Raw genomic sequence first — 23,952 nt, forward strand, 5'->3', positions numbered from 1 at the left:
AATTAGTAGTGTTTTAAACAGAAGACAGGTTAGAAACATATTATTAACCAGGAATACCAACAATATTAAATCAGAAAAATGGGCTTCAAAACTTAGTTTTACTGGGCTGACCAAGCGAAATACTAGCTAAGTAAGACATTATGTAGCTGTCTGATCTGTTGTACACTGGTATGTATGACCTAGTATGATAAAAATGATAACTGCACAACAATCAGGGGGAAAACTGTATTTTTGTGACATACAGCTATAAATAAAGATTAGAAGAGCAAATGTAGGAAGTCAAATATCATCAACCACGCCTCACGTCCCGATGCACTTACCTATCCCAAGCTTGTACAGGTGTGGGCAGCACTTTCTGTCTTTTCTCTCTTCTAACTCTGTCAGCACAAGAACCACAGGAGGATTCAGGCTGGAAATTGCACTGAGACAGCACCCTGAAACTCATCTCCCTGAATGCTTCTGCTGCTGCCGCCCATTTCCCTGTTTTTGTTGGTGTTGTTCGCTTTCTTGCGTGTGTGTCATGGCCTTTCTGCTCGCTGGGTGCATGGTCCTTTACACTATATATGAATTAATTCAATTCAAAATTTAGTTTATTTGAATTCATATCAGTTTTGTTTTATTTATATAGTGCCAAATCACAAAAACAATCAGGATTCAACTTTACTGTTATTTCACATGTATAAATACAGGGTAAGAAATACAGTTTGCATCTAAGCAGTAAGTGCAATAGGAGCAGATTATATACAGATAAGTTAAGTAGAGACCAAATATACAGATGAACTGCAGACAAATGTACAGATGTAATGTTGTATATGTATATACAGATGATCTCTATAGCATACAGATGTTCTATATTGCTGTTCAGAGCTCTACAGCAGTGGAAGCGCAGAGCTCTGACAGACTATAATAGTGAACAGTGTGAGCACTATAACAGAGACTATGTTATGTCAGTGTCCTAAACTATAGCAGTAACCAATGTGAGCATGTGGTGAACGTTGAGAATGAATGACAGTCATGATCATGGTCACTGGGAGGGATGGGGGGAGGAGGAGTGTAGAAGGGTTAAGTGAGTGTGGATGGAAAGGTTCAGCAGAGTTCAGTACGGTGACAGCTCTGGGGAAGAAGCCGTTCCTAAACCTGCTGGTATTACTGGTTTCTTATTGGTTTCACTCTAAGCAGCAACATATCAAAGACAATATATTCTGCAAATGAATTGTATGCATGTCAAATGTTTGTGCATGTGCGAGGTATTTCCCATCTTTGTTGTGAACACTCTTGGGGTCGTTAGTCAAAACAAGTAATATATTACACATATTACACAGAAGACTTTTCTTAAAAGTAATTCGGTACTCTACTTGTTACTTGATAAAATAGCTGAAACACACTGTCTCGCAGTTACCTACCTCATTTTACCTTTCGTCATTTAAAAATAAAATAAAAGTAATATCCATATCTTTTCTTTCTCCGGCACACAAACTGAAATCCACTGATTGTAGCACAAGTACAAATGAACCAGTCGATCAAGAGGGATCGATATGCATGCAGACTAACAATTCAACTAAAGGTTGAACTACTGGGTACTACTCAAATCCCATTTGTACCTCAAGGCGCTTTATATTGTAAGGTAAAGACCCTACAATAATACAGAGAAAACCTTAACAATCATATGACTACCTGTGAGGATGCGTTTTGGCAACAGTGGGAAGAAAAAGCTCCCTTTTAACAGGAAGAAACCTCTGGCAGAACCAGGCTCAGGGTGGGGAGGCCATTGCTTCGACTGGTTTGGGGTGTGTGGACAGGACAGAGACATACAGTGAAAGAGAGCCAGAGATGAATAAAAACGAATGATCAAATCCAGAGGTGTCATCGGACCTCCCACAGACACGGACGGAGGAGGGGCCAAAGGGCTGGAGTCCAGGTGAGACGGAGGTTGCTTTGGAGATGAGGAATTGGTGTTGGCTCTCTGCGGTGCAGTACCACTTCCTGTTTCGGTTACAACACACAGTGGTGTTTTCATATAGTTTATCTGTGTACTCAATCTAATACAAAACTTAACGTCTTATTTCATAGTCTAATCTTCACTGTATCTTTAGGTATAGGCTAGTCTACAAACAACAAACCCAGTGGAAGAATATAGAGGGGTGGAGAGATGTACAGGAAACCAGTGCTTACTCACCAGTTTCAGATCCAGGAAACTCGACCGAGGAGCGGGAGAGGGTGAGGGACTCAACTGAGAGCTACAACACCTGAAGACTTGCTTCAGGGCTGTCCAGAGCCTCCCAGCACCATTGTAGAGGTGTGGGAGGTTACTCTGACCTGCTGTCCTGTTCTATGTAGCTGCGTCATCTTCCCCCACAGGAGCAGCGACATCGTGGGTTCCACCATGTGGATCGAATTTGATGAAACCTCCAATTTATATCATGAATCTAGGATGTATCAGGCCAAGGTGTTGTTGCCGCTGCTGTGCCCTCTGACTCCTTTCTGTTCTCCGCAGCATTCGTAATCTGTTTAGTATGGCTGCCGGCACAAGGGGTAGAGTGGGTCGTTTACCAATCAGAAAGTTGGTGGTTCACTTTGAGATTACCAGTTTCTCTCTATATCTTGGGTGCAAATCTCGTATCAGAAAAGTCATTCTGCTCTACTTGATGCATGCTCAATCATCCATGTAAGCAAATCCCCGAAAGTTGATTGTGTTCATCTGTTCAAAACGCTACGTCTAGATGAACAGAATCAACTTTTGGGGATTCTGCTCTACTCTTACTGCAATTGTCAGATCAGTGACACATGTCCCCACAACACTAGCCTTTCTTACACAGCTAATTTTTCTACACGTGCTTCAGTGCTAAAGAAATTTTGGTTCTGTTGATGACATTTCATCTGTCACTTTCCTGAATACTGTCCAGCACTGAATTAGCTTTTACTTCAGACTCAAATATGTACAAAAGAGCAATAATAAGTGAAGCTTAACTAAGTGAGAGTAATACTGTATGCCAGTTGCATACACTGCAGTAATGTGTGCATCCATCAACCACTTTATTAGGTACACTTACACCGCATTTTGCCTTCAGAGCTGCTGTAGTTTGTCTTTGCAGAATTTCAGCTTGTTGCTGGAATCATTCCTTAGAGATTTTGTTCCATATTGACACAACAGCATCACAGGAGAGGAGAGGACATTAGACCACTGTTACAGCACGATCAGCGGGGCCTATCGTGCGGTGCCCCGCGCTTCACTCGGACTTTCTGACCACGTCATGATCCACCTGATCCCCGCGTACAGACAGAGGCTGAAGCTCTCCAAACCTGTCATGAGGACAAAAAAACTGTGGAGCAACGAGGCTGTGGAGGAGCTTCGCACGTGTTTGGAGTCTACAGACTGGGACACAATGAAGGCTGCTTCTAACAGCTTGGACGAGTTTACGGACACTGTCACCTCCTATATCCACTTCTGTGAGGACAGCATTGTGCCATCACGCACCAGGGTGAGTTATAACAATGACAAACCCTGGTTTACTCCTAAACTCAAAAAGCTGTGGCTGGAAAAGAGAAAGGCGTTCAGAAGCGGAGACAGGGACTGCTACAGAGAGGCCAAGTACAGGTTGACTAAAGAAGTGGACATTGCTAAACATCAGCACTCTGAGAAGATGCAGCAGCAGATCTCAGAGAATGACTCGGCCTCTGTGTGGAAAGGTTTTAGGAATATCACCAACTACAAGCCTAAAACCCCCCACTCCACTGATGACTTGCTCTTGGCCAACACCCTTAACGACTTCTACTGCCGTTTTGACGAGCCATCAGGCAGCCTTCACACCTCCAACGGCCCCAACAATAGAGGCACTTTGGACACTAATTCCCCCACCTCTCCCCCCTCCATAGAGCCATCACCACCTTCAAACTGCTCACCTACAACACCCCCCTCCTCACCCCACACAAAGGAGGATTTCACACCACCTCCTCCCACCACAACTCTTCATATTCATGAAGCAGATGTGAGGAAGCAGTTTAAGAACCTGAATGCTCGGAAAGCTCCTGGCCCAGACGGCGTGTCTCCTGCCACCCTCAGACACTGTGCAAACGAGCTGGCCCCAGTGTTTTCTGGCATTTTCAACTCCTCACTGCAGACATGTCATGTGCCTGCCTGCTTCAAGTCCTCTACCATAATCCCTGTCCCCAAGAAACCTAGGATCACTGGACTAAATGACTACAGACCCGTGGCTCTGACATCTGTGGTCATGAAGTCTTTTGAGCGCCTGGTTCTCTCCTACCTCAAGACCCTCACGGCCCCCCTCCTGGACCCCCTGCAGTTTGCATACAGAGCCAACAGGTCTGTAGATGACGCCATCAACATGGCCCTACACTTCATCCTGCAGCATCTGGACTCCCCAGGAACCTACGCCAGGATCCTGTTTGTGGACTTCAGCTCTGCCTTCAACACCATCCTTCCAGACCATCTCCGAGACAAGCTTTCCCAGATGAATGTGCCTGATCCCATCTGCCGGTGGATCACTGACTTCCTGACGGACAGGAAGCAGCATGTGAGGCTGGGAAAGAATGTCTCGGACTCCCGGACCATCAGCACCGGCTCCCCTCAGGGCTGTGTTCTTTCTCCCCTGCTCTTCTCCCTGTACACCAACTGCTGCACCTCCACCCACCAGTCTGTCAAGCTAATCAAGTTTGCAGATGACACCACCGTTATTGGGCTCATCTCGGACGGGGATGAGTCTGCCTACAGGAGGGAGGTTGAACGTCTGGTGTCCTGGTGCAGCCACAACAACCTGGTGCTGAATGCCCAGAAGACAGTGGAGATTATTGTGGACTTCAGGAAGCACACAGCCCCACTCCCCCCCATCATCCTGACTGACACCCCCATCACCTCTGTGGACTCATTCCGCTTCCTGGGTACCACCATCACCCAGGACCTGAAGTGGGAGCCCACCATCACCTCCGTCATCAAGAAAGCCCAGCAGAGGATGTACTTCCTGAGGCAGCTGAAGAAATTCAACCTGCCAACACGGACGATGATGCAATTCTACACTGCAATCATCGAGTCCATCCTCACCTATTCCATCACCGTGTGGTACGCTGGAGCCACTATCAGGGACAAACAGAGACTGCAGCGTGTTGTGCGCTCTGCTGAGAAGGTGATTGGCTGCAGACTCCCATCTCTGCAGGACCTGTACACCTCCAGGACACTGGGGCGTGCAGCTCGGATCTCAGCTGACCCTTCTCACCCTGGACACAGTCTGATTGACCTGCTCCCCTCAGGCAGGAGGCTCCGGTCCATTCGCACCAGAACCTCTCGCCATAAGAACAGTTTCTTCCCCTCTGCTGTTGGACACATGAACAATAAACGTACGACTGTTCCCACCACTAACACATGACCCTACGCTGTGTTCACTGCATCATTCCATGTTGGCACTGATCACTACCTGCACTCATGTATATATCTACCTACTTAGCACTTTTAATTCTTATTCTTATTTTTATTTTCATGTCTATTTTAGCGTAATTTATGACAGTATGTTTGCACTGAAGCACCGCAGCGATTTCCTAATGTTGTAAACCTGCTCAACATTTGGCAATAAAACCCTTTCTGATTCTGATTCACTGTTTGTCAGATTTGTTGTCTGCTCATCCCAATGGTGCTCTACTGGACTGTGGAAGTCACTGGAGTACAGCATCTTTTCTTGTTCAGTTTCAGTGAGTCATTGTGAACTGTAGCCTCAGTTTTCTGGACCTGGCTAAAGGAGTGACACCTCTTGTGGTCTTCTGCTGTTGTAGCCCATGTGTTGTGCGTTTATAGATGTTCTTCTCTCTTTTGTAACTAGTGGTTGATTGAGTTAGTGTTGCCTTCCTGTCAGCCTCTGACCTTGGACATCAACTGCCACTCTCTGCATCTCTCTTTTTTAAGCCAGTGTCTGTAAACCCTAAAGATGGTTGTGTGGGAAAATTCTGGTAGATTACAGTTTTTCCTCAATCAATATGGCACAGTTCTCACAGAAAAGTGATGCTTATCACTTTAATGAATGTCCTCAAAACAGTTATGCCTTTTTTCATAACACAAACTGACCTAGCGTTGCTCCCTCATACATAGATTGAAGTCATTTGATAGTAAAAACGAATTAAATGATTGACAGTATTCAGGAACGCAATAGATCTAAAATTCTGACTGACAAAAGTACAAACTGTTTTGATGAGTTATGAGATCCAAGTGATAAGTGCATAAACACAGTAACAAATATATTTAGTAATGAAGTCAGTTAGCTTAGCTTATGAGACATCTGCTTATATCTTACTGAATTAACCATGGCAATTAATATTGAGGCTCCTCCACTTGCTGAGTCCCACTTAAAAAATAAGAAACAGAAAAAGCACAAAAGGAAAAGATGTTTTTGAGTATTCCGGTGCAGCTCAGAAGGTGACAATAACACAAATGTCACAAAACCCCACAGATGTCAAGAAGGAGTGAAAAGCGACAGACGGCAGAGGGCAGCACTACGCGGAGACCAGTCGGCTAAACAAGAGACGTGTTCTGGTCCACTTCCGGTTACAGCAGTCCCAAGCAAACACGATTAAGCTGTGGTTTTAAAAGGCAGATTTACAAGTCATATCGTTCTCAAAATGGGTAAGTTGAGGTCGCCTTTTACCCTCACATGATACCTAAGGTGTTGAGAGACTTTGCGGCGTTTCTCATAATATGTATTTTTATAAAATGTGGAAGTTAGCCTTAGCTGTGAGCTTGGCAGTTTAGCTAACAACCGCCCGGCCTTTGAAGCTTATCTAAGTGACAGAAATATTGCATGCCGGTTACATACACTGCAGTAGCGTGTGTACAGTTTTCCTAAGAACTGGAGTGGATATGTGTTAATGTCAAGCTCACGCAACGTGTACGTGTGAGTGGGGGGTCTTGTTGTTGTGTCCTGTCTCTGCTGCTGTGTTGCATGGGAGGCTTAACTCCGAAATAAGACGCGCAGTTATCCCACTGAAACCGAGAGGAGAGAGATGCCTGACAGTAATGTCTGTGTTTATAATTACATTAATTTCGACAACATCTCCAACACCACTGGCTGGATTGCAGCGCCAAACCACGAGAGAGCATCCATTGTGTTTTATAGTAGACAATCAGTCATTAAGCTCTATACACGCTTTCTATGTACAAGTTTGAACCAAAGATTTTAGAGTCATCACTCCAATAGACATGTCGCTCCTTGTTTTTAAAGTTCAGTTCTTGTGTAATTTGGTCCTTTCCTTAAACATTGCTTCATGACAACAAACCCTCTGCTGTGACCATTTCTGATCCGGCTTCAGCAAACGAGAGAGGGATCGATTGAAGGGTCAGATGCTCTCTCAGGTTCTGCGTCCTGCAGAATTTTTTTTCCATTTCTTAAGAAAAAGACTTTGTTTGTAGGCCTGCTATTTTTTTTAACCCTCTGCTTTTTACCCCTCAGCTGTAAAAAGCTGACGGGGTATCTTTATCCCCCTGCTGGGCCAGGGTCGACACCCAAGTTTGCGGATGTGATAACTGAAGAAATGTTCAAATTCATACCATAGGTCTAACATTGAAAATCTCACATGAGTTGAAATCTTAGTGATCTCAACCTCAAGGTCAGATGTCAAACTTTATTAAAAAATCTTGTGAGTATGATAACTCAAGAAAGACGGCATCTTGGATTTTTGAAATTGATACCACAGGTGCATCTGCTCAGTAGATGATCCGAGATGTCGCTGCAGATGGAGCCTCAGCGCTTTGTGTTCTCATGCTTTGCATGTTTCTGTGTTTTTTTGCTCCGTCTTTTGCTGTTATCCTCCCATCATTTTACCAGAGAGGAACTCTTAAACGGTCCTCTCTACGTATATTTTCCCTGGTTTTCATCGACGCAGACAACCTAACCATGATTCTGATTGGAGGTGCAGTGGTGCTCTGTGGGATTTGCCTTTGACTTTGGAGTGGGCTGTATGATGACCTAAAGTCACATACACACAACACAGTAAGAACCACTTGGATCTGAACCTGCTCAAGACTGTGGAGATGACAGTGGACCTTTAGAGAACCCCCCCCCCTCCACTATCGCCATCTTCAACAGTACTTGTGGACCCACTGTGGATTGCCTTAGATTCCTAGGATCCATCTTTTCATGGGAAGTACAATATTCTTCACATACACTGTGTCTGGAAGAAGGCCCAACAGGTTGAACTTCCTGCGGCAACTCAGGAAGTTCGACCTGTCACAGGAGCTACCCGTCATCTTCTGCACTGCCATCATCATCCAGTCTGTCACCCAGGACCAACAATCTTACTCAATCTTTTTTTTTTTTTTTTTTTTTTTTTTTTGAGATATAATCATTATTCTTTCAAAAATCATAATAATAACAAAATATTTTCAATAACACAAGAATTACAAAATAAAACTACTTTTCATTTGCATATGGAGAGTAAATGAACACAAAGATCAGGCTGTCTGGGATAAAGCTGCTGAATCTCAGGTTAATTTTTAAATAGACTTACCATTGTGTGTATTGTGTTGGTGTATACACTCACTGGTTACATCTCATGTTGCTGACAACATGAGGAACAGAGAAATTACACTTTATTAATCCTGTTTGTGGCGGTGGGCCACAAATAATACATTTTAAGGTAGGCAGAAAGGGCCATGATTGGTCCCCGGGCCAGACTTTTTGGACATGCCTGTTTTAAATGAACTTTATACCACCACCAAGCTAAAAGAAAGTTTACAGCTCAATTTTTAAGTTTCAAGCATCCTGATTGTTTGAAAATACTGTACTATAGTATTGATGCTTGCACACTTCACAATGGTTTTGTATGCTTGCAGCTGTGGCCGTGAGTTCAACATGTCCAGGGCTGTACTGTGGCAGGATGATGGTCAACGGCTCAGTGGAGGGAGAATGTGGTGTGAGTACTAAACATTAGTTGTTGCTGATGTGCTGTTGGATAGACAGTATGTGGATGTATGTCTAACTTTGCGCCTTGCATCATAAAACAGAGAGCGGCTCATAATAATTCAGGTTTTCATATTGAGATCCAGTCATTGTGGTGTAGCAGACTGTTCTGAGGAAATTTGGAAGTGCTCATCCTGCTTGTTCGAGTTGTGAGCCAGTGGAGCCTATCACAGCCTGGACTATCACTAATTGTAGGAACAGTGCAGAGACATGAATGGACATGTGGCAGGAAGCTGGAGAAGCCAAACTCTCACAGGCACAGAGAGAACATGCCGTCTCCACTTAGAAAGGTCATAACTAGCCAGCACTTAAGAAATGCTCATTACTCTACCAGTGTTCTTATTTTCAGTTAAAATAACCAGTGTAAAATAGATAATGAATCATTTTTTCCTCCCACACGCTGCAAATGCATCATTAATCCCCCCTCCCAACTGGAAAATTTTCCACCTGGCGCACTGTGCTGAGCATGCGTCTGTATATTCTACCAGTTAGGGAAAAATATGGTGACAGACGAGCGAGTGAATGAGACTCGCTGTTGACTCGTTTTCACAAGGATGATGCAGAACGAAATGCAGTAATTTGCAAAACATGCTGTAAAACTATTGCAGCAAAAGGCAGCAGTACCACGAAATTATTCCACCAGCTGAAAGTCATCTGCTGCAAAATGAAGAGTGCATGTCAGCGTCTCCCCACACACCAAAGAAAGCGTTAAATAAACCAGCTGTGACACCTGCGACTGTTCCTGGTCAGTCGTTTTTATAGTCACTGTCTGGACTTTTGTTCCTGTAATCTGAGGTCATCACGTTTTTAATTTTACTACGTTTATATGTTGTAAGCACAAAGGAGTAACTGTAATTGTTAAGTTGTAACGTTCAGTTGTTCTGTTCTGTATTCAAAGTATTAAAAAAGCATTGAATGGTGGATTTGAATGAATATAGCAGCGCAATTAAATGAAAGACAACTTTAAGAGTGGATTTGGATGAGATTAAGATTTTACTCACAATAATGTGTTTTGGCAGGTTTGTCCTCGAGGAGAGCGGGCCAACATGCAGAAAGTGTGTGAGCGCTGCATCGAGTCTCCTGAGATCTACGACTGGCTCTATCTGGGGTTTATGGCCATGTTGCCTCTTGTGTTGCACTGGTTCTTTATTGAATGGTACTCTGGAAAGAAGAGGTGAGACTGAGTTCCAAAGCTGCTGCTGTACAGAGGAAGTTACTTCTGTGTGAAATGACCAAAGTGATCATGTCCACTTATAAGTCATATTGCATAACTTCAAACTTAATGAAGAGTTTATATAATGAGCACTCAGTGGCACTTCTGGTCTAATGTGTAATTAATATTGTAAACATATCTATAAAACACATCTCTAAAGGCCAAACCTAAAATATTACTATATAAAATAGCAAATGTAAAGAATATGTAAACTGTAGCAGTAATGTACTTTTTCTATTAAGTGAAATAGAATAGTCCCAAATTTGAATTATAGCATTCAGACTTATGCAATAAACTGCTGTTCTAACCTTTGCTTCTATGAAAACATGTAACTGAAAAAAGGCAAATAAGCAGTTTAAGCCTGCACACAGGCCTAACATTAGATTATATTTAATACCAGACGTACCTGAAAGGTTCATCTGTGGCAGCAGTAAGGCTTATGACAAAAACACTCCGTCTTATAACTGTAGCATTATAAGAAAGTCATTATGAAACAATAAATAGAAAACCCTTCAAATAAAAATGAACACGGGGCTAACGTGACCCCGCCCCCGCCCGGTCAGCATTTACTCAGCTTTAATATCGCTCTGGCTAGCTTAGCGTTGTCTGTGATGTTCTGTTAGCAGTACAATGCAGTTGTTTCTGTTCTGGATGCAGTTTGAACTTTACTAACATGCTGTCGTCCTTTTGTGCAACAACAACAAAAATAACGTCCACATCTACGCTGCAGACTGTTCCACTATTTCCCTCCTCCAGCTGACTGTAGTGTAAGTGGAAACGAAAAGCAGAATCCACAGACGAGCAGACTGATAATTACAAGGTTCTTGATTGCCATCCCTTAAATTTCAGCCCCCTATCTTTCTACAAGCCTTCAGTAGTGGAGACCTTACTATTATATTTTCAAACAAATTCAAGTTCTCAGGATTTCATGTTGAACTACACTTTTTTTCTATTCCTGTCACAGTATAATGTTGAATGGTATAGCTTGGCTATATCTAGGGAACTACGACTAATTTTAATATTAGACAAAGATAAATCAAGTAAATATAAAATGCACTTTTCAGGGTACTATGTAGGAAAAGTAATTGCCCCCCTGCCCCGCACCAGAGACTTTGGACAAAGCAAAAGCATGCTGTGCACTGACAAGAAGAGATCTGAAGTCACATTACATCTGTTGTAAAACTAACGTAGCATTTCATAAAAAGAACACATGGCAGCAGTAAAACATGGTGGTGTCAGTTTGTTCTGGGGCTGTTTGCTGCTTCAGGACCTGGTTGACTTCCTGTAACTGATGGAGTCAATTCTGCGCTGTACCAGAAAATCATGGAGGAGAAGCTCAAACACACTTGAACAATGATCAGTAACAAACCACCACGTCCACCTGTTAATGGCTTAAAAATAAAAAAATGAAGGTTTTGGACTGGTGTAGTCAGTGTCAGGGCTTAAAATAAACTGCTTTGACCTTAAACAGGTCATTCACGCTGAAAAACCCTGCAGTGTAGCTGAATTAAAACAGTTTTGTAAAGAAAAATGAGCTTCTAGTTACGTGAAAGACTCATTGCCAGTTATTGTAAATGCTTGATTGCAGTTCTTGCTTCTAAGGGTCTAGTTAGTAGGTTTAGGAGGCAATTACTCTTAAATAAGACCATATAGGTTTGGAGAAGGTTTTGCCCTCAGCACATTTTGTACTTACTTGGGTTGTTTTTGTCTAATATTACTATTTGTTTTGTTAGTTGGGGTGCTATATGAAACGCGTCTGACTTAGAGAGTATTTGTTCCAAGCACAGAATCGTGTGGAATCCCTTTAGTACTCTTGTCTGTGAGGACAGTGTGTTTTCTTTCTGTCATTTGATCTCATGCTCTTCCTTTGTAGTTCCAGTGCTTTACTACAACATGTGACCGCCATGTTGGAGTGCAGTATGTCAGCTGTGGTCACTCTGCTGGTCACAGAGCCTGTGGGAATGCTCACTATCCGTTCTTGTCGAGTGCAAATGCTTTCAGACTGGTACACGATGCTGTACAACCCAAGTCCAGACTATGTCAACACATTACACTGCACTCAGGAAGCTGTGTACCCACTGTGAGTATTACCAGTAATCATTTCGCCAAATTCTACAATTAACCATAAAACAATAATTCCCAGCACTCCACAGAAGAGGACAAAGGTGTGTTTGCAGCAGGGCATCAAGGCCATACTGTGGGACACTGAGCTCTGTGTCTTAGGGCAAAATTAAAAAAAAGAAAATACAATTATACGTTAAATAAGAAAAAGCTTAGTTATGGACAACAGAACACGGTTCAGGTCAGGCAGGTGGTTCCTCCCAGTCAATCCCTTCAGCCTCACTGCTGATGCCTACATGAGTGACAGCAGAGAGATGGAGCGCTCTCAAACACCCCCACCAGCAACTTTAAGAAGGCTGGGTACTCTGAACTGTCGTTCGTCAGGAACTGTTCCCTGACCCTGAGGCACAGGGAACAAACCCTGTTATCAACTGGGAAAAAACCTCAACGTACAGGCAGCAAGCCGAGGAGATACCAGCATACCCAGTCTTTATTCAAAAGATTGAGGTTACTTATTGGATCTTAGTGTTTCAGTCAGATGAGTTCTTAGATTACTTTTCCTCCTGTTACACTGCAGATCATGACAGGTGGACACATGGAGGCTGGCAGCAGCGTGCTGACAGGAGAAACACTGGGAGGTTCATTCGATATAAAGCAGCAGGAGAGTAGCCTCACACTGACGAATGATTTAGGCTACTTTGTTTATTAGACAAGATGAACAGACACCTGCTGAATGAGTAAACCGATCAACATGCTTCTGATTCTTTATTCTCTTTTTTAACTCTTGTGCAGTTTCCTTCTGAACTGGTGCATAGGCTGGTGGGAGGTCATCTCAGGCTTGTCATTCATTCTGTATCTGTTGCATCAGCGTAACACGAACTCCTGAATGTCCTTTTTCTCAGCTACACCATCGTGCTGATCTACTATGCATTTTGCTTGATACTAATGATGATGCTGCGTCCTCTGTTGGTGAAGAAGATGGCGTGTGGTTTGGGCAAATCCGACCGTTTTAAGAGCATCTATGCTGCTCTGTACTTCTTCCCGATCCTCACTGTGCTGCAGGCTATAGGAGGAGGACTGCTCTGTGAGTACCTGTGGGACTCTGCTTCTTAGTTCACACTGTGGTATCATTTTTGTTTTACAGCTTTCATAAGACTATGACTAATGCCCTTTTTGTTTAAATAACTCTGAGTAAAGACGACTGTGTTATTGTTTCAGACTATGCATTCCCCTACATCATCCTGGTCCTGTCTCTTGTCACGTTGGCTGTTTACATGTCTGCCTCTGAGATACAGGTAACTACAGTCACTGCGGTATGGGCATTTCTTATTTCCCAGTTTAACTTTACAATTGTGATCAAGAAGTTCTTCGATTTGATATGAGGTTGGATACTAATTATACTTCTTTACAGTGTTTATTCATCGACTTGTATAAAGTTACAACAGCAAAATGACTCCTCCAAACTAATTGTGTGGGCACTAACCATTTAGGAATTACACTAGTTTGGTTCAACTCTAGACTGTAGATGGTTGTTGTTGTTGTTGTTGTGTTTTTTTTAAACCCCTTACCTGTAAAAGGCTGATGGGGTATTGTTGCCCCCTCAGCGGGCAGGCAGTGTAGACAGACCCCACACGAACATGATAACTTGTGAACACACACACACGTATGTATGTACTGTATGTTCAGGACTCTGTCTGGTTTGCTGTCATTACTGCACATGTTTGTTTGCGTTTGGAAGCTGACATATGTGTATGGGTTATTTCTCTTCTCTGTCCACTCTTACCATAACCCATCTCCTTTGAACACAGTCTTTTAAGAATCTGGTTGCCAAGAAGAAACGTCTCATCGTCCTGTTCAGCCACTGGCTGTTGCATGCTTACGGCATCATCTCGATCTCCCGACTGGACAAGCTGGAACAGGACCTGCCGCTGTTGGCCCTCGTGCCAGGACCCGCTCTGTTTTACATCGTCACAGCCAAATTCACTGAGCCCAGCCGCATCCTCTTGGAGGCTGGCAATGGACACTGATCTGGATTTATCAGGAGTTCAATAAATAACTCTTGAAAAACCAAGAAGTCACAGCAGGTTGCCCCTGTCCAGTGTGATGTCTTGAAATTGTCTGTTTATTTTTACGCAGAGTTCAAAATCTCAGTCAGTGAGGAGTCGGACTCAAAATGCCAAACGTAGTTTGTTAATTTCTTTAACTCATGAAATATAAGCTCAATAATTCATTCACGCTCAGCTTCAGTTCTCATGTGAAGTGTCTACAGGTCTGACATGACAATGATGTGGTCCCAGAAGTCTGGCGTGTACAGTAAAGTGTATGCACTACTGCTTTGTCAAGTGTGGTAGAAGATTTGATCGTTCCACTGGAGCTGAGCAGCTGTTTCTTAAAGTAAGGTTGAGTTTTGCAGCAACTGCTCAATGATTTCTAAACCGTTAACGGGTCGCTGCTTTTAATGTTTATTTTAAATTTTGATTGGTGGTGAATTTCTCCAGAGGAAAATCGCTCCGACAGATATACTTGAAAAGGTTTGCATGTTGACTCCTGTAGCGGGGTTGAATATTTCAGCCTTCACAGGTTTGTGGAGGTGAAAGTGCACTGTATATACTGTACATTGCTTGTAAATGTTAGTGTATTCAGTATGTTTATCTGCATATACATAATTTAAAACTAAAACTTTGAATGTTATCTTTGTGTTGCTGACTGTATTGATCTTTGTTACCATGAGATTCAACTTTTATTGGTCTCAAACATTTACCTGATATCAAAGTGTACACCTGTGTTACTGCAGGTCGATCTGTGTGACGATGCACTTTAATCTGCAGATCATTTTGCTCACAGTCATCTGTGTAGGCTGTAACATATGTTGATGTTTCTTTGTAAATGAATAAAGGTGTCAGAAAATGATTTTGCGCAGATCTTTGGTATCATTTTGGCTGACCGCACTCGTCACGTCCTGTAACCCGGCAGTGCAGGTGGGAAGCTTGTTCTTCTCTCAGGTTGTCAGATGACAAACAGGAAGGTTGCTGCATCTGGAAATGTGGAAAAATCCTCAAAAAGACTGTTTCCTGTTGTGACTTCTTCATTTGTATACTGAGCTTTTGCACATACCCACACCAACTGTTTAGAAGAATGCAGCTACAGCAGACCTGAGTGTGTTTATGTTTTCTCATCTTACAGTTAATGCAAGTAAGGATTCATCCACAGTAACCACAGATCTGACTAATACGTGAAGATTTTACGCTCCTGTAAATCGTATCACATCAACCATAACTTTGTGGGCATGTGTGTGAAGAGAAACTACAGCAAAGCAACAAAAGCTGAGACAAAAAGAACATTTCGTATCATCAAAAAGGTAAAACTGGTATTGGAAATGAAATGCACACAAATTTGGGAATATTACACTCAAATCACTGACACACATACCCACACAGCAAAGTCAAAAAGGTACAAGGGCTACGTCCCTCGAGGACCATGAAAGCCGGTGTTGTGCCAAAAAGGACTTTGTGCTGCTTCTGTGTTTATATCTATTGTCTTTACTTGTCTTCAGAATACCACGGGGTGACTCCTCTGATGTGATGGGATAAGATAAACCTTTATTAGTCCCACACGTGGGAAATTTGTTTGGTCATGGCAGGAAGTGGACAGTTAAAGTTAAAAGCAGCAAAAATTAAGACAAGAACAATAGAACAGAAGATAAAGTAGAATAACATACTATACAAAATAGAATAAAATACTGTGTTGCAACAGAAGAAGTGCACATCAGGGAGACTAGGCGAAGGCTGATCCATGGTGTATTAGATGTTTGACAGCCAAACCAATAAAACAGTGTTCACATTTCCCCCCCCAAAAAAATCTGTGAAACAGCGAGGCTGCGAAAAGTGAACCTAGCGAGGGAACCACTGTATTCAGAGTGTTGCAGTTATGAAAAATAAGCAGTACATTTGACAGAAATACCACCTACATTTACATTTACTTCAATTTGCCATAAGTGTATAAATATTTGAGATTTATATTATAGTTTATTTGTATGTCACGCTGACAGCTTAGCACGAGCTGATTACCATCCACTGTGAATACATGTGATATAAAGTGTAATCTGTAGTTGTGGGCTCACACACATAAAAGTGAAGAACAACGTTTCACTTGTAGAATGGATCCGACTGTCTACCCTGATGACTACTACGGACTGTTGCATACAGATTTAAAATATATGAAACATTGCTGTACTAATAATCTGAATGACAGATGCATAGAAAAGAAATGATCTGTTGGGGTTTATAAGGTAAACGTTTGCAACAACTGCCTGAGCTCAGCTCATTCAAGCGGCAATGATGTACCGCTTTGGAGGAGAGCAGACGTGAGTATTACAGCCAGTTATTACACAAATGAAAAACAATGTGATAATAAGGTATAAACTGTGCCAGTGCAGAAACACCTACTGTTGCAAAACATGACACTGAAATTCTGCAAGCACCTGCAAAGACAACATGCTGACGTGACATCCAAACCAGATGCAGCTCGATGCTCAAAGTGTGTGGTCTCACAATGTACTGGCACTTTGATCTCTTCCTAGTCTTACAGACCTACCAACTTACTGTAAGCTTACGCTGTTTAATGGCAGACAACTTTCCATATTAAGTTGCCAAGTAACAAAAATATGATGGAACTAATGTAACAAATTACTTTCTACATGGTGTGATTACTTATGTTTTTTTAAGTAAAGAGTAATTTGTTACTTTTTGGGAATAACTTTTTTTTTTTTAAACACAGTACAACCAGAGAATATTTTTAAAAACATTTTATTAATACACTGGAATATCATTAGATGACATGTTTCCTTGTCAGTGTCAGTGAAAATGCCATATGAAAAATAATTAATTTTGATAATAGCTGATTGCAGCATCTTAAAGGAGGGACAAATGTAGCTTGGCCATTGGAAATCAGTAGTTTACCATCTGTGATTATGCATTCCCCATGATTAGAGTGTAGTTAATGTAGACACCTGCACGTCTGAACACAAATATACTTAAATAACCTGAGACAAGAGCAAAGGTGAGTCCAGGGTTTACTCACATCAGCATTTGCTGTTTTAAGCATTCAGCTCTTTGGAAACCCGAGAGATCACAGATTAGTTTGCACAGCACACATTAAAGTGTGTGATGTTAGGATTTCAGCTGAACACGCTGTCACACACTTGTGTTTAACAAAATAACAATATCTTCATTATCGCATTTAGTTTAGGAACATACAACATCCTGGCCTGATGTTCACAGCCACTCTACCACACTAGCAAACACAAAGTGGAAGACTGAGGTGAAATACTCGACTGCCCACAGAGAGACCATGCAGTGGCTCTGATCAGCTGCATGGGGCAGGAATTAGTCCTCAAAGTTCACCAGTGTATCATTCTAGCTTAATTTTTCCACTTTCCATGAACCACTTTCAAGTCAAAGAAAAAAAACTCCAGAACCACTAAATCATTACGTGCTCAGATAACCTCGCTCGTAAGTAAACTGGTTACATTGTGGTGAACTGTGTGTTCTCTTCTTGTCATCCTGGAGGCGGAAATAAACTTTTCAGTGTCTCTTCTTTTCTCTCCTTTTCCCAGCAGCATGCATGTCATACTATGTGGGTGTGGGTGGATGACAACACTCCATTAATGATATTCACTTTAAATCTATTCAAATAATTTTAACCATCTAATAAAATCCTGCAGAATCATTGCAAAGGAGACTAAAGGTGTTTCTGGCAATGACACGATATTAAGAGATTACGGACTGTGTTTACTATTAGCATGACCGATTAATTCTTCAGATGAGCTGATGGGAGTTCAAAGTTCGATGGCAATTTAGATAATTTGATATCAAGGCAAATTCTGTTAGAACGGACAATGCACTGTGTGGTCATGCAGGCTGACAGAGATTCTCTGCATGAATCTGACAGGCCAGGTGTAGTGCAGGACTCAACCAGAGGAGGGCGCTGTTATTACAATTCCACCATATAAACCTGAAATCTGAGCGTAACAGCCAAGTTACCGTTACTCTTAAACATGCACAACACGGTTTGTTTTCAGCAGGCTGTGTGAGGGTGCGGGTATGCATCAAAGTCAAAATTCCATATCGTCACATCGTGCAGCTCCGAGTCTCATTATTGTCACATTGGAAATTACATTTCAATTTGCTTCATAACAACTGTAAACTCAGAAAGAAAGAAAACAGTTGCCATATTTGTGCAGGCTGAGAAAACACACAACAGATTGTGTCATTGTGGAATGATCTTTGAAACACTGGAAGCCCATCAGGTCACTGTAACTTCCATGCATCGGGATTCTCCTCCTCTGTCCTGATGCAGAAACATGTGGATGCAGAATGAGGACTGAGTGAAGCACGATGAGCCAGAGCTCAGCTACTGTGCTCACAGCATGAAGGCCTCTACATCACTCATGCACTCGATAAATCAGCCCTTCTCTGTCCAAATAAAGACACACAATCACAACCACATCCGGCCCAAAATGAGACACTGTTAGCATTATACTCAACACAATTCACAGTGAACTGTGCACTGCAAACATTAGTGAATCATCTTTGTGGGATTCATTTAATATTTCTCCCAAAAATGTACATGAACATAAACGTGCATGCAATCAAACCAGCCACAAAAATACCCCAAACTGACGCTGCGTCCTCTGTCGTAAATACTGCAAGATGATCAAATCCATTAATCTGGCTCTGTGCTGTTTTTTCTTTAATCAGTCTCCATTGTTTGCATCAACTGTGGAAAGCAAGAGAAGGCTCCAGATGGACAATCACAATTATAAAGCATCGTAAATCACCAAGAGTGTATAAGTACAGGCCTCTCCAGAGTTTCACCAAGCACCACTCAAATCATCAACATTATTTCTGGATGTAGATGATGATAATACACAGAGTTCCCACCAGTCCTAAGGCCTGGATGCCCAGGAACCAGAGCAGCAGCCAGAAGAAGACGATCACGACCGGCTCCACTATTTTGTCCCCAAAGTACATCTGGCTGAAGCCCATTCCCCGCAGACACTTGTTGAGCGAACCAAACAGAGTCCCCATTCGCTCACAGTCGTCCAACAGAGGCTCTCTGGTACTGGGATCATTCGTGCGGGACCAGGTTGCACTGGGATCAGTTCGAGGGCGGTTCTGGCTGACATCAGTCTGTGGAGACAAAGATATATTTACGAATTCCTAAATTCAGATGGAAGGTAAATTAATGCAACACTTGTATAAAATGTAAGACAGCTTATAGTGCATCCTGTAATATATTGGGCAAGAAAATGTCTGATTGTGAAGATTTTTGTCAACCACTTACTCGACTAAGTGAAAAAAATGAAAAGAAACATTGTGAGAAACGAGTATGCGCACGCTTGACCTCAGAGGTTACTTTTACTCAGAATAATTCAACTTGTGAACAGATGAATAGCAAACGTAAATAAAAATGTTAAACTATACATAGACAGTATGTAGAGAAACTGACAGCCACAATGTGTTTGCACTGTGGAGATCTGCAGAGAGCTACAGTCAGTGACAGCGGAAGCTTTGAGAAGCACATAATTATAATGCTCAGTTACTTCTTTGTATCTGTAATGATGTGCTGTTGTTTTAGCTTAGCCAGAGAAGTGAGCTGACCGGTTTAAAGAGCAGTGTGGCTATCACACTAGATGTGCATCTACTAATGAACTGCTCTTATTCAGCAGTGTGCTCCAACAGTTTCTGCTGCAGCGTAAAAAAGATGCTCTGTTATGATTTAAAGAAAGTCAGGCAAGTTAGTAGAGCTCCCATTTTTGTGGTCTAAAGTTGTGTCCTACAAAAGCCTCATCTAGTGATGCCAATGACTAGGCAATCAGTGACATGCAGTCCTCTGATGTCACATTTTTGGATCGTCTCAGACTGCTTGCAACCCCAGCTGAGTAGGTACTTAAAATACAAAGTACCTGGTACTAGCACCTAATGGAACATGCTACAAGCTGAGTCTAGAAGTCTATCTACGCAGAAGTTAACTGTGTAGTAGTTCAGTCTCTCTCCACAGCCTCCATTTGTGCTGCACAGTTCTCATACTGTCCACTTTTGTAACAGTTCAGATTCCATAAAGGCAGCATCTCACCCAAGATAGCAAACCAACCAGTAGGACTAGTAAGACTCGACAAGATTGGACAAGTCAAGCTAAAACTTCATTCCAGCGTGGCATTTCTACAGACAAACCAACACAGTGGCATGCTGATCAAACACGATTATGTGTGTTCGTGTTTGTTTGGTTGAGGATAAAGTAAGTGTCCCTTTAGATACAGTTCAAAGCTTAATGCTGAATCCATTCAGCTAGGAAGATACAAATTACTATGACAATTAATGTGGTAGTATTTATAATGAATTAAAAAGTGTCTGTGGGTGGCCCCGGCCTTTGGTACTGCTCCAAATGCTACATAATTCTGTGGGAAACACTGCATTACAGATGTAACCAGTGGTGACGAGATGGGAAAAAATACAGCAAGGCCCGGGTTTAGTCCCTGCCAAACACACTCACATCTACTGAGGCCAAGACTGCGCTCAAAAAGTAAGATCATTTAATGGACCTTTGTCAAGCAAATCAAAGCTTTGCTTACTGGCACGCATCACGTCTACATACGAGCTTACATTTCCACGTCGGCACTTGTGTGAAAAAGCATCACATCTATAGTTCATATAGAAGAAAACTCAACTCAAGCATAATGTAGGGCTGATTCATCGAGTACTTGGAATAACTCGATTATAAAAATTCATTGTTTCACTGCATCACTCTATAGCGCTAACGATAGCAGACCTGCAATAATGAAAATATGGATAAAGAGCCCACCAGTTTCCCAACAGGAAGACTGAAAAATCAACAGCAGCAGTGATGATGAGAGTTTAATGTGGAACCGGGTCCTCCTACACTCCGGAGAGCAAATGCTTTAGAAAAATATAAGAATAAAGGCTTTTTTTTCTTTCTACAGGCCAATAAAATGTACATGGGCTCTGAGCCACTGACCTGGGGCTATTAGGTTGGACACTGAATTATTATTAACATCTACAGCATTACAACATCCGTTTTCAGCAGCACAGGCTTCAGAGTGCTGATAACTCTCTCATTAAACATGCAGACACAAAAACACATCACCAACAGACACGCTGCTGTCAGGGCTGTTTGCCTCCGATTATTGGAGATCATCTATTTACTTTTGCATTTGGAAAGTGGATGCTGTAAAATATTAAATGTTTCTTTGACAGATGTTGGATGCAGTGAAATTTTAAAACACTGAAATTTCCAAAACACAAAACAACGAGCAGATCAGTTTTGAAATACCTGTTTTTCCACTTTGGAACATTTACCGTTGCTCATTAATAAGGCAGCAGTCGATTAAAAACTCGATTACTGAACTAATAACACCACAATAGATGCAGTTTTCTTTATCAAATGAAATAATAAAGAAAACAATTAGAAATAACAGAGGATTTGTGATATTTAAAGTAGGGCCCACTGCCACTGGTGTACTTTGACCGATCAAGTTTACTGTGGGTTCAATGATCAATCGCTTGTTCTGACACAAAGCAATGCGTCTTACAAGAAGACACGGGATCGTTAACTTCATATTGTATGATGTTACATGGCTTCTATAATATCCCGACTTAAGTTATATGACCGTCCTGTCCGCGGATCCTTTGCTTAATTCTTCGAATAAAATAACATCTGAATGGAATCTGACTCAAGTGTTTACGTTAGGACAACAGATAAAGCTCAAAAACAAAGTTAAACCTGACGGCAGGCTAAGGCGACACGGTGAAACCGCTCCCAGATCTTGACAACTCGGCCCTGTTTGCCACAATGTTAGCATGAAATCTGAAAAAGGCGGCTACGGCTAGCTCAACAAACGCCGCTCGGCCGCTTTACCCGGTGCCGCTGGCTGTGCAGTGGTGCCTGCCTTCCACCCTGGACAGGCGGAGGAATATGCTGTCTTCTCCGGTTTTCCGTTGGTAGCTCTTCTAACTCACGTCGATGAGAAACATGCCGGCCATTAACAGGAGGCGTCACAGCAGACATAGTCCTGCTAGTACAGTGACAGGAACTTTTAGGAGTAAACACATGCTGGGGAAGCGACTCAGAGCGCGTTCTCGATCTCGGGAGCCCGCAGATTTTTTTAAGCGTCTAAACTTCATCGACCCTGTGACAAGGCGCCACCCACAGGGCAGGAAAGTAATGACAGCGTTGTTATCTCCCTTCACTTATGTGGAACACTGAGCCAGACAGTCGTGGAAATGCTCGGGAAAACGGCAAATAGTATGGAAGCTTGTTTCTATGGAAACATGCTTCCTCCACTAAAAAAGAACCACATTAAGAAAACAATTATTATCGGTCATTTTGAGAATAAAGCTGAAATACGTCGAAATATAGAGACGCAGTGGTTTCAAAGCTGCTATACCCTGTACAAACAGCCTCGTGTAGATGAGTCAGCGACACAAACTGATCAGCTGTCTTATCATGTCTTGTCCTCCATCCTCTTTACTGCACGAGGGACTAACCATCGATATCCTGTCCACTGGCAACATTTCATTTTGCACAAATCCGATCAACTCTTCCATGTTTGTGTGTTTTTTCCCTTGTGACCAGATGCAACGCTCTGCACTGACTTTTTTCACCTCCTTATACCCATCACCACACTGTGTTTAAATCGTTTCCTTGAAACTAAAACTGACTCTGAGGTATGATTTCACTAACTCATCTACACAAGACATTTTGTACAGGGTATAGCAGCAGTTTGCCTTGAAACAACTGTAAGCTCCACATTTTTTAAAAATAGTATTTCCACTTTTTTCCTTGAATTTCTGGACTAGAATTTCAGTTTTATTCTCAAAATGATCAGTAATATTTTTTGTCTTAATGTGGCCTTAACCATCTTCATATATTTTTTTCCTGGTAGTGTGCCAAAAATTTGAGTTACTATTACTAACATTTTGGGTAGATAAGCACACATTAGTTAATTTATACAATTTTACAGTTGGGAGTCATGTTTAAGTGCAGTTTCAGTAAATCTCCAAATGTCTGCTTGGAAATAGGCCCATCAATTTTCTTCTGCTTATCCATTTGATGTTGGGTGGGCTGAAGCTGCTGTCCCAGGGAAACAGATGGCACACGCCCTGTCTATTACAGGGCTAACACACCAATTAACTTAATCACAGTCTTTGGATGTGACGGAAGCCGGAGTGCCCGGAGAGAACCTGTGAAAGCCCCAGACAGGCCCCAGCCAAACAGAACATTTTTGCTGTGAGGCAACAGTTGCTAACCACCACATCACCACGTTTTTCATGACTTTGTTTTTTTTTTTTTAAATTTAAACAAAACCTTTTTATTTTATGTAATGATTTCATAATCAGACTTCCTCAGGTATGTGATCACTCGCGTTCATTTAGTTTATCAGCATGATTAAACTAAATCTGAGTCTAAAGTAGAACCCATTAAATACCGGTGTGGATGTGCATCATTTTGCATCACCTTCAGAGAGGAGCCCTGTGCTTGTTTGTGGTGTCTCAGTGTGCTTCTGCTGAGTTATGTGACATGCTTTGTATGTTGCTTTGTGCTACTTTGTAATGTAGCAGTACAGTTTTAAAGTTTTGAGGTGATGTGCATTTATGGGACAGTAAAACAAGTAAAAATGGTGTTTCCGTTAATTCACTGATACAA

General features: G+C 42.1%; 2 protein-coding genes across 4 annotated transcripts; one reads left to right on the plus strand and one right to left on the minus strand.

The window, feature by feature from the left end:
- The first annotated feature begins 1,907 nt into the window (after positions 1-1,907).
- Positions 1,908-15,138, plus strand: LOC120744592 (jnk1/mapk8 associated membrane protein). 2 transcript variants are annotated; one of them, XM_040049092.1, is made up of 8 exons: positions 1,908-1,918; positions 6,523-6,622; positions 8,828-8,907; positions 9,974-10,128; positions 12,041-12,247; positions 13,131-13,312; positions 13,447-13,523; positions 14,037-15,138. In XM_040049092.1, the coding sequence occupies exons 2-8, from the start codon at positions 6,619-6,621 to the stop codon at positions 14,253-14,255; spliced, it is 924 nt and encodes a 307-aa protein (XP_039905026.1). In that variant the 5' UTR covers positions 1,908-1,918; positions 6,523-6,618; the 3' UTR covers positions 14,256-15,138. The 2 variants fall into 2 exon arrangements, with proteins under 2 accessions (XP_039905026.1, XP_039905027.1); XM_040049093.1 differs by lacking the exons at positions 1,908-1,918; positions 8,828-8,907 and having other exon boundaries at positions 6,550-6,622.
- Positions 15,139-17,017: 1,879 nt separating this feature from the next.
- fam241a (family with sequence similarity 241 member A) lies at positions 17,018-22,488 on the minus strand. Of its 2 annotated transcripts, XR_005698403.1 has the most exons (3): positions 22,165-22,488; positions 19,037-19,418; positions 17,018-19,001 (listed from the first exon to the last, which is right to left on the minus strand). XR_005698403.1 is itself a non-coding variant. In XM_040049094.1 (2 exons), the coding sequence occupies exons 1-2, from the start codon at positions 22,312-22,314 to the stop codon at positions 19,128-19,130; spliced, it is 441 nt and encodes a 146-aa protein (XP_039905028.1). In that variant the 5' UTR covers positions 22,315-22,487; the 3' UTR covers positions 18,813-19,127. The 2 variants fall into 2 exon arrangements, 1 of the variants encoding a protein (XP_039905028.1); XM_040049094.1 differs by having other exon boundaries at positions 18,813-19,418; positions 22,165-22,487.
- Between the last annotated feature and the right edge of the window lie 1,464 nt (positions 22,489-23,952).

This window comes from Simochromis diagramma, unplaced genomic scaffold (assembly GCF_900408965.1).
Source record: "Simochromis diagramma unplaced genomic scaffold, fSimDia1.1 OVJJ01000426.1, whole genome shotgun sequence".
In the NCBI taxonomy this organism is placed as follows: domain Eukaryota; kingdom Metazoa; phylum Chordata; class Actinopteri; order Cichliformes; family Cichlidae; genus Simochromis; species Simochromis diagramma.